This window comes from Cuculus canorus, chromosome 4, assembly GCF_017976375.1.
Source record: "Cuculus canorus isolate bCucCan1 chromosome 4, bCucCan1.pri, whole genome shotgun sequence".
In the NCBI taxonomy this organism is placed as follows: Eukaryota; Metazoa; Chordata; class Aves; order Cuculiformes; family Cuculidae; genus Cuculus; species Cuculus canorus.
Genome location: NC_071404.1, coordinates 102608 through 112811, shown reverse-complemented (window position 1 = coordinate 112811; position 10204 = coordinate 102608). Strand labels below are relative to the sequence as shown.

At 60.5% G+C, this 10204-nt stretch overlaps 2 protein-coding genes across 3 annotated transcripts in view; one reads left to right on the top strand and one right to left on the bottom strand.

Annotated features, from left to right (window-relative positions):
• Window positions 1–2181: 2181 nt before the first annotated feature.
• The window catches only part of M1AP (meiosis 1 associated protein), a 39741-nt gene continuing 31718 nt past the window's right edge, over window positions 2182–10204 (bottom strand). Inside the window, exon 11 of the mRNA XM_054066163.1 lies at window positions 2182–2220. Within this exon, the coding sequence (XP_053922138.1) occupies window positions 2197–2220 (24 nt within the window). The 3' untranslated portion in view covers window positions 2182–2196. The remainder of the gene's footprint in view (window positions 2221–10204) is intronic.
• DOK1 (docking protein 1) lies at window positions 3085–10111 on the top strand. Of its 2 annotated transcripts, XM_054066156.1 has the most exons (5): window positions 3092–3204; window positions 3608–3886; window positions 6690–6801; window positions 6952–7124; window positions 8681–10107. In XM_054066156.1, exons 1-5 carry the CDS (start codon window positions 3142–3144, stop codon window positions 9776–9778), a joined length of 1725 nt encoding a protein of 574 aa, XP_053922131.1. In that variant the 5' UTR covers window positions 3092–3141; the 3' UTR covers window positions 9779–10107. The 2 variants fall into 2 exon arrangements, with proteins under 2 accessions (XP_053922132.1, XP_053922131.1); XM_054066157.1 differs by lacking the exons at window positions 6690–6801; window positions 6952–7124 and having other exon boundaries at window positions 3085–3204; window positions 8681–10111.

Here is a 10204-nt window from a genome sequence, read left to right as displayed (position 1 = left end):
AACGTTCCATCTCCTTGGACGTGACCCACCTGTGTGCCTGTGTCGGACTGCAGTTCGCCTTCTGTCACTCTGCTTCGAGCTGCCAATGCGTTTGGCTCGTGATCCTCTCCATCCCACAGGTTCTTGTTTGCACAAATGGTGCCACGTCACTGGTCCCCCACCCTGCAGCTGCACGGTCACAGGTACCTGCCTGCACGCAGGACTGCATGCTTGGAGTCATCGAACTGCTCTGCTCGTTCTCTGATCACTTTTCCTGTTTTCCAGTCTCACTGCAAGGTGGGCCTGCATTCTGCAGCACCCCTGCAGCCTTCCCTCACCAAGGAGCACTGTAACACCACCGTTCCCAGCTTTGCCACCCTGCAGGTGTGAGGGATGGAAGCAAGCAGAGGTGCACTCCTGTGCGGGGAGCACTGCCAAGTGCCTGTGGACATTGCATCTCACCCGCAGGCATGGGCTTGCAGAGGGGATGTGGGCATCAGAGTCCTAGAAAACGAGGATCTGTGGCATCTCTTCCCTTTGCAAGCTAATGCAGTGCTAGGGAGCCAATTCACAGTGTCCAGGCCATCACAGCAACAAGAACCCCAAGAGCGACTGACCAACAGTGTCCTGGCAGGCAAGAGACCATCAGAGCACACTGTGGGCTACCAGGATCTGCCCAAAGCCCAGCACTCAGCACAGAGGGGGCTGCACAAAGCAAGGAAAGACGGGAGCACTCAGAGCCTCAGCTGCTGACCAGGTGTCTGGTAACGAGGGAGTGCAGGGACGTAACGAGAGGAGCGCCTTTGAGTTGCAAGAGGGGAGATTGAGATGAGATCTTCTGAATAAATATTTTGCTATGAGGGTGGGGAGGTCCTGGCCCAGGTTGCCCAGAAAAGCCCCATCCCCGGGAGTGTCCAAGGCCAGGTTGGATGAGGCTTGGAGCAACCAAATCCAGTGGGAGGTGTCCCACTCCATGGCAGGAGGTGGGACTGGATGGGCTTTGAAGTCCCTTCCAACCCAAACCATTCCACGATTTTATGATTCAGGTGGGGCTGTGCTGTCCGAGTGCCCTCGCAGGCGTCCAGCTCAGGGGCAGCGTGGCGCACAGACCTCTGGGTCAGATCCAACCGTGCAGTTGCATGGCCGTGCCGGCATGCAGGCCATGGACATCTCCAGTGTGCGTGTCTGTGCCACAGCAGAAACCCCGCGGTGGCTGCAGCCGCCTGGCCCGTGGCGTGGGGGCCATGAGCGCCTGGAGGTGATGACTCCAGCGGCACGGGGGGTGCAGCGATGCACCAGAGCCCCGGCGGCCAGCGAGCTCAGGAGGCAAGCGGCAGTGATGCTCGGCCAGGGGAAGAGTGCATGGGAAAGCCGGGATTCCCTCGCATCCGCCACGCTGCCTCTGCAAGGTCAATGGATGGAAACGCTTGTCATGCTTTTGTGGAGGCGCAACGATGCAGCCAGGAAAACCACAGCCCTGGCACAGGGCTTGAGGGAAGCAGCCTTGCAGCTTTTATATAAAATCCCTCCCCAGCTTTCCTTTAGCCCCTTCAGGAACTGGAAGGTCACTATACGGTCTCCTTGGAGGATTCTCCTCTCCAGGCTGAACAACCCCAACTCTCCCAGCCTGTCAGGCTGAGAGATAGGACAAGAGGGCTTTGAGGTCTCTTCCCACCCAAACCATTCCACGATTCTATGACAACCAGACTCATCTGCAGCTTTAAAAAAAACCGTACTGGGTGCAGGACAGACAACGACACTGCAGGGAAGCCAGGTTGGCGATACCAGGCTGGGTTATTCGCATGCCCGGAGCACCTGCTGGGGCTCGCTGGTCACAGACCGCACTCACACTCACGTTCACTCCTCACCTCTCAGCTGCCCCAGCCTCTGCCAAGTTTCTCTGACAGGGAACGCGGAGCACAAGCCTGGCCCTGGAGAAGGCTGCGGGGCAGACTGGAGCCACCAGCCAGAGCCTGGTCAGTGCTGAGAGCAGCCCAGTGCCCTGGAGCAGCCACACCACCCAGGGAAGTGGTGTGGTTAGAGCAGAGAGAGAAGGATGACATCACCCTGTCCACAGAGACTGTCAGAGAAGGAAGTCGTGCAGGGCTGTGCATACTTTGGGTGTTTGCTGTGATCCTTCCTCTTCTTTGCTGTCTCTGGAAGCACCCGCATTTGCTCCATGGCTTTCTTGGACTGGGAAGCTGAGCTACACGGCTTCTAATTCTTCAGCTTTTTCTTTTCCTGTCAAGGATAGTGCTGTGTTGCTTCTTTTCCCCGTTCTCTGAAACCTCATCCAACCTCCACCAGCTCCTCACCATCACCCTCACTGATCTTCACCCCAGCCAGTCTGGTCCCATTCTCCCTCACCCGGTGTGGCAAACACCTCCATCACTCACAAAGCCCTGAGCTGGAAGGGCCTGCATTGGCCCAGCCCTCTTCAGGTTAGTTTTCAGAGTAAAAAGGAAATGTGGTCCGTATTTGGAGTAACAGGACTGTTTGTCTATAACTAGCATTTTTGTTTTCTCAGTGGCAGCTCAGGAGTTCTACGGGGCTCCTGCTCCGCAAATCATACAATCATTGAGTCATAGAAAGTCCTGAGCTGGAAGGGACCTACAGGGACCAAAGAGTCCAATTCCCATCCCATAGGACACCCCAACATCCACACCGTGTGTCTGAGAGTGTTGTTCAAATGCTTCTGGAATATTGTCAGGCTCAGCGCCGTGACTGCTTCCCTGGGAGCTGTTCCAGTGCTCCACCACCCTCTGGGTGAAGAACCTTCTCCTAACATCCAACCTAACCTTCCCCTGGCATCTTCCTGCCATTCCTTTGGGCAGAGAGAAGACCTCAGCGCCTCCTCCTCTCCGTGTGAGGAAGCTGCAGCCTGCGATGAGGTCCCCCTTCAGGCCCCTCCAGGCCGAACAGATCCAGTGACTTTGGCTGCTCCTCACGCGCTCCCCCTCCAAACCCTTCACCGACTGCGAGCTCCTCCCGAGCGCCAGGAACCCGTTTTATACTGTGGGGCTCCCGCCCCGCCCCGCCCGAGTCCCGCCCCGGTCCCGCCCCGCCCCGGTCCCTCCCGGTCCCGCCCCGTCCCGCCGGCGGGCGGAAGCGCGGGCGCTGTCCGGGTTTGGCGGTGTCCCGGTGTGGCGGTGTCGGTGCGGGATGGACCCGCCGGCCAAGGAGGGGCAGCTGCTCGTCCAGCGCAGCCACAAGTTCGGCACCAAGGTGGGCACGCGGGGCGGCACCGGGAGCGGGGTCGGGTCAGACCGGGACCGGGAGTGACTGGGGTCGCGGTTGGTGTCGGTGGGGAACGGAAATGGGAACGGGACGGGTCGGGATGGGTCAGGGTCCGGGATCGGGGGCCGGTTGGGTCGGTGGGATGGGAAGGGGTAGAGACAGATGGGATCGGGGTCGACGGGGTTTGGTCGGGATCGGGGTCGGGTCGGGGCCGGGACGGGGTCGGTGGGGCGGGATGGGGTCGTTGGGATGGGGTCTGTCGGGGCCGGTGGGACGGGATGGGGTCAGCGGGATGGGGTCTGTGGGGGTCGGTGGGGCGGGATGGGGTCAGCGGGTGTGGGTCGGGGTCGGCCGGGTGCGGTGTCCGTGCCCGCCCGGTGCGCCCCCGCAGCGCTGGAAGCGGAGCTGGCTGGCGCTGTACCGGGGCAGCGCGCACGGCGTGGCGCGCCTGGAGCTCTTCGAGGGGAAGGAGGCGGCGGGGCCGGCGCGGGCGGGACGGACCGTGGTGCGGCTCTCGGACTGCACCGGCGTGGGACCGGCCACCGAGCCCGGGCCCCGACCCGGCACCGCCGCCTTCCGCCTGCACACCCGGCACCGCACGTTCCTGTTGGCCGCCGAGCCCGGGCAGTGCCAGGAGTGGGTGGACAAACTCCGCGAGATCGCCTTTCCGGTGAGCCGGGAGGGGGAACCTCATCCCATCCCACCCCATCCCATCCCACAGGGAGGGGGACAGTTGGGGGCACCCCTTCCCAGTGAGCAGGGGGGTCCTATCCCATGACATCCCACCCCAACCCATAAGGAGAGGGGCAGCAGAGGGACCCCATCCCAGTGAGTGAGGAAATCCCATCCCACAGGCAGGGGTACGGTGGGAGGGGGACCCCTTCCCACAGAGCTCCGGGCCCAGTGGCACAGGGATGGGGACCCTGAGCTGCGTGTGTGTGGGTTGGCAGTGGGAGCACTCGGCCACGGCAGCTCCCGCCCGTGCCCGCAGCCAGGCGGGTTCCAAACCCCTCGACACGCCATCAGTAACTCTTGGCTCCTGGGCAGCAGCACCAGCCGCTGCCGGACCCCCGCACTTCTTGCCCGGCTCTGGGGCTCCCCCCTGCCCGTGGCTGGGAGCGCCCCGTGGTGCTGGCACAGCCCTCCGGCTCCCGGTCCCCTGCCCGATGCCGCTCTGCAGCCATCCCTGGAGCTGCTGGCAGCCAGCACGCCAGCTCCCTAAAAGGCAGTTTGGACTAAGGAACAAGTGATAGGATGAGAGGAAATGGCCTCAAGCTGCACCAGGACAGGTTTAGACTGCATATTAGGAAAAATGTCTTTACCACAAGAGTGGTGAAGTGCTGGCAGAGGCTGCCCAGGGCAGTGGGGGAGCCCCCACCCCTAGAAGGGTTCAAACATCGTGTGGCTGTGGCAGTTGGGGACAGGGTTCAGTCAGCACGGTGGGGTTGGGCGGGTGCTTGGCTTTGATCATCTTAGAGGTCTTTTTGGACCTTAACAATTCTATTATTCTGTGACAGCGCCTGGCCTGCAGGTACGGTTACTCTGTGAGCGCAGTCTGTGCCCACCCTGGGAGATGTTTGTGCAGCCCTGGGCTATGCCCTGGCCACTTCCAGGCTTGGAGTGCCGGGCAGGGGTGCCCTACAGGATGGCTGGCTGCAAGGCTGGTGACCCCAGCATCTTCCCAGAAGGGCCTGGGTGTTTGCCGAGTGTGATTTACTGTAAGCCATGTTTTGTCCCTGCCTGTTTCCCTGCCATCCACTGTCAGGACAGATGTGTCTGTGCAGCAAGCGCCCTGCAGAGCAGGCACTGAGCGTTAGTCCCTGTCCATGCCCATGTCTGTTCAGTGCTGACAGCGTTGCGGCCTTTCTCCTGTGCTACAGACACAGCACGCGCCTTCGGAGTGGGGCAGGGTAGTAGTGACACCAGGGGAGTATCTGCCCGGAGCAGGGGTGCACTCATGCTTTCCTTCCCATGGTGGCTGTCGGTTCCTGCTTGAGATCCAAGAGCAAGCTGGCAGTTTAGGAAGCAGTGAGCAGAAGGCTGCAAGGATGGTGTGTGTTCCCAAAAGGGCTGGCCTGGAGCAAGAGGCACAGGACCTGCATGTAGTCACTCTGTAAAGAGCTGAAGGTCCTCAGCTGCGATTCTTGGTCACATGGAGAGGATGGGTTTGTGTCATGCTATTTGTGGCTGCCCAGAGGGGCAGCAGAGTCCCCTAGGCTGGGATCTTGGGACAGAGATCGTTTGGAGCTCAGAACAGAATCTCATTCTTTTGAAGATGACAGTGCAAACAGAGCCTGAGGGGCGCTGGCAGAGCAGGTGGCCCTTGGCAGGAGCCCTGCTGCTTTAGCTAAGTGGGAGCTGCTGCTGTCAGCTCTATGCATACTCAGTTTTAGCACTCCACACTCTATTTGGGAGCCGAACAAGAGTCTTTTTGGGTCTTGCTTCTTGCAAAGAACCTCATGTGGCTGCCTTTTAAACTGAAACTGTGACAGCTTGGCTTCTGCAAGAGGTACGCCCTGCTGCAAGCCCATCACACGTGACCCTGAGAAGTGGCTTTCAGCTCCCGTCCAAATGCAGATCCAAATGCAAAGGTGCAAGGTCTGTCAGAGCAGCTCTCACAGGACATCTGTGAGCCTTTGATGTGCGTGGGGCTCCCCCGGAGAGGGGGGGTCTCTGGTGTTCAATGGCAGCACTGAGGGTGCACCCCCACGCGGGCCCTTTGGGGACCCTGTCGCAGGCACTCTGCACTGATGGAGTGTGCGTTGCACTTTCAGTTCTGCATGTGCTAAAATAGAAGTGCTTGTTTCCCTTCTGCGGGCTGTGCGCCGATACCGGCACTGCCTTCCTGCTGGTGCAGAAGCAGGACATGGTCTCCCGTGCGGCTGGGTCATCCCAACAGCTCCTCCCTTGCTGGGTCTACTGGGTAGAGCAGTGCCCACATGGTGCTTTGGGCATCAATGTCACTTGCGCTGGAGCACATGGATGAGGAAGCAGAGCTGGTCTCTACCTCAACCCATGCAGCCATGCCGTAGTGGTCAGCAGTGGGTGCGTGCGTAGGACCCCCAGGCGCTGCCCCACAGGAGGCTGTGTTGGTGCTGGCTGTGCTGCACTGGGGCAGCATCCGGAGGGTCGGGCTGCTGGAGTCACTGCCCTTTGCTGCGCTCTGTCCAATGCACAGCCCAGAAGAGACCTCGAGTTGTTTTGGAAGCTCCAGGGAAGCTTCTCCTGTGCTACCTGGCCCTGCTCATCCATGTTCATGTCTGCTCAGGGAAGCGCCTGGGGGCTGTGACCAGCTGTGGGCAGGGAAGGGCTCGGTGTGGCTGCAGGATGGCCAAGCTGTGTGGGGCTGGAGTAGCCCCCTCGGGCAGGGCAGCGGGGCCTATGCGATGCGGGAGTGCGGAGCAGCTGCTGCAAGGGGACCCAGGGGCTGATGTGGGGAGAGGGGCTGGGGCTGATCTGCTCTCCCTTGCCAGGGGAACAGCCCCAGCGATGCTGGTGTGGCAGCCCAGCATGGTAGAGAGGGCAGCGGGGATGCACCAGCCCTGGAAATGGCTGTGAACTCCATCTACTACTCGCGAGATGAAGGTGAGAGCTGCTGCCCTGACTATGAGCCACTTTCTGTGGCGCCTGTCCTGCAGCTGCCCCATTGCCTGGGCTGTGCTGGGCAAAGCGAAGCCTCACCTGGAGCTGGGGACACGACTTCCTCTGCTCCCCTGAGCATCCCTGTCCCCACAGTGAATGCCTTCTGGGTGACAGTGCAACGGACTGAGGCCGCAGAGCGATGCGAGCTGCATGGTACCTATGTGCTCAAGGCTGAGCGTGACAGCCTCGTCCTGAAGGACCCACGGACAAACGAGATCCTCTACGTCTGGCCCTACCGGCTGCTCCGGAGATATGGCCGGGACAAGGTGGGGGCCCTGCATGCCGCGCACTGAGACTTGTTCCCCTGTGGGCTTTCCCTTGCCAAAGGGTATGGAGTAGAAGTTCTCGACCAGCCTGTGGCAGCTGTGCAGCAGGCACTGCAGAGCTGCTGCAGCCACAGGGTCCCCAGGGCCACCTGCGATCCCATCTGTCCTCAGCTCCTGCCTGTGTCACCGCGGGCCTGCCGGACACCCATCCCTGCCAAGGGTATGGCTGTACAGAGCTCCTCCGCATGGTCCTGGCCCCGCTACCACTGGGGCCATTGCTGCTGCTGCCCAACATCCCTGCCCTTGGCTTTCCCCCCGTTCTCTAGCCCATGCCATGGGCAGGCACGTCCTTCTGTACTGCACACAAGCTCTCCCCGCTCTGGGGAGCTTGGCTTCCTGCAGTCCTGGCTCTGCCCTGTATTCAGACCAGCCTCCTGAACGATGGTGGCTGGAGCAGGATGGGTTGTTTGAGTCCCAGATACTCTAGATTTGTTCACCTTACAGAGCATACTGCTCTTGGCCTGGTGGAGCGGCATAGGTCTCCTCTCCAGCGTCCTCTGGGAGTCGGTTCCTGATCTGTCTGGCTGCTGCTGTGCATGCAGAAGTCGTCTCCCCAGGGACATGTATAGAAGCAACAGTGTCGGCTGCTGTTGGTGCTTTCTGTGGCACTCTACCAAAACAGTGGAAACGGAGCTGCTCTTAGGGAGGCATCCAGCAGGTCCGCAGGGTCTGTGCTGTGTGCAGGATGGGAACCGCATGGTGCGAGGAGCCTGCAGCTGCACCCACAGGTCCCCCTGTGGGGACAGGTTGGGTGTGCCTGTATTTGTCAGCACTGAGCCACGAAAGGAAGTCTGGCTCCGAGGCTTTTGCAGCAACCCAGAGGCTGCTGCTGCGAGAGCACCAGTGAGGCAGAAAGTCTCACCTAGATTCAGGAATTGAGGTTCAGGAAGGGTGTGGGCACCTGCTGGGGGAACCAGCGTGTGTATGCTCAGGCCTGAGGAATGCAGCCCTGGTGCAAGATTTCTCTTTAAAATACTTCATAGCATTAACAGAGTGATGCTGGTAAGGCAGATGCTTTGCTTACTGTTGACAGCCAAACTGCTGCTCCTGGCCTTTCTGTGGAAAGCCATGTGCCTCTGCCTTGTATCGCACCTCTGGATCACTTTCCTTCTGCCTGGCTAACAGCCGAGTTACCCCAGACCCCCATTACCTCTGCTGAATTGTCCCTCATCTTCTGGCCATGCTTTGTTCTCAGTGCTAATTGTGCTGACTGGTGCCAGTTGTTGACCTGCTGGAATAGCTCGGGTGAGGCAGCAGGACCTTCAGCTTCAGCCCTGGAGCCTCTGGCAGTGATGTCCCCTCAAGTGTGCGTCCTGCTTCTCTTCTACAGCTTGTTCTGGCCAAGCAGTGGCCCAAGCTGCACGGAGCACAGGATGTCCAGTGAAGTCTCTCTTGCAGGACGTGCAGGATCAGCGTCGCAGCAGGAAGCACGGCCTGCATGATACACTGGGTTGGCAGGCGCTGAGCAGGATGTGACCCTTCCGCTTCCCCTGCAGGTGATGTTCTCCTTCGAAGCTGGCAGGCGCTGCGACTCGGGCCCAGGAAACTTCACCTTTGAGACCAAGCAGGGCAACGAAATCTTCCGCCTTGTGGAAGCCTCTATCCAAGAGCAGAAAGCACAGGTGGAGGAGAACCGGCAAAGCTGTAACTCGCTTGATTTGGACAGCCCTGGGGTGGTGCTGATCCGTCAGGCCCTGGCCGACTCCCTGAGCCTGGAGCTGCCTGCAGAGGGGGATGACAGCCTGGCACCCAAAGCGGGGCTGGCGCCCAGGCCCAGTGCAACAGAGGAGAGAGACGTGACGTCTCTGCTGAAGACCCGGACTCTGCCGGAGCTCCCTGTGCCACAGCTGCCAAGCACACCCCCATGCTCCCCTCTGCCGAAGGTGACCCGCGCTGTGCTGCCAGCCGAGGATCCTTCCAGCGTGTACTCGGAGCCTCTGGACTCGGTGAAGGGCCGCCAGCCCTGGCCGGACCCGCTGTACTCGGACCCCATCGACAGCAAGCCCATCAGTGGGGCCAAGGGGCTCAGCGGCGCCTCAGATGAGATGAAGGTGCAGCTGCTGGCGCCGCTGTACTTGGGCACATACGAACAGGTCCGCGTTGAGGGACGCAGCCCAGCCCTCACGGTGCCCGGGAAGGGGGAGCACATCTACGATGAGCCTGAGGGTCGTGCTCCATGCTCACTGCCCCCTGCCACCTCCATCTATGATGAAGCGCGGCCCACAGGGGAGGCCTGGCGCACTCAGGGCCATGACGGCAGCCACGGCTACGAGTATCCCTACAACCCCAGCAGTGACGACTACTCGGTACCCGCCTTCCAGGCCAAGGCCAAGGGCCCCAAGCCAGTGCCAGCCCCCAAGCCCCAGGCGGTCTTTATCCCAAAAGGCAGCGAGAAGAGCGGGGACACTGGCAGGCGGCGGGGGAATGCTGCTTCTGAGAAGGCAGCTGTCAAACCCAACCCCAACAGCAGCAATAACAACAATGTGGAGGTGCTGTACAGCCAGGTGGTGAAGCCCCAGCACGCGCAGAAGAAGGAGCAGTCTGTGGATGAGTGCAGCTTATCGCCTGTCTACGAGGACTTAGGAGAGATCTAGCACACTGGCTCTGTGCCTGCCTGGGAGAGACTGGGGGCCCAGCGGCATTCAGGACCAGTGCAGGCTGCTGTCCTCCATGGATCCAGGGGGTGGCTTGGGGCTGGGGACTGTTCTGGCTCAGGCAGAGCTCCTCTTGCTCAGCAATGCTGAGAAGCTGCTTTTCCCTGGTTTGGCCCTTTCCGCTGTGAGAGTACGAGAGCTGTGCCTGGTGCAGGTGCCAGGGTGCCGTTCCTGCTCCCTTGGCACCTCCTGGCCGCGTTGCCCTGCACCTGCTGCTCTGGCTCTGCTCTGGCTCCTTCTCCAACCACAGTGCCCACCAAAGTACATGGAAGACTGTTTGCCCTCAGTCTCTGAAAGTATTTTTATATGAGATTATTTTAATATTAAAATTTGTGTGTCTCAGAATGGAATGTTTGTGGGTGGCAT

Excerpts from the sequence above, each read along its gene's own strand:
- DOK1 (XM_054066156.1), top strand. The coding sequence starts at position 3,142 with ATGGACCCGCCGGCCAAGGAGGGGCAGCTGCTCGTCCAGCGCAGCCAC. Across the intron at positions 6,802-6,951 it reads CTACTACTCGCGAGATGAAG|TGAATGCCTTCTGGGTGACA; the intron begins GTGAGAGCTGCT and ends CTGTCCCCACAG. Across the intron at positions 7,125-8,680 it reads GGAGATATGGCCGGGACAAG|GTGATGTTCTCCTTCGAAGC; the intron begins GTGGGGGCCCTG and ends CTTCCCCTGCAG.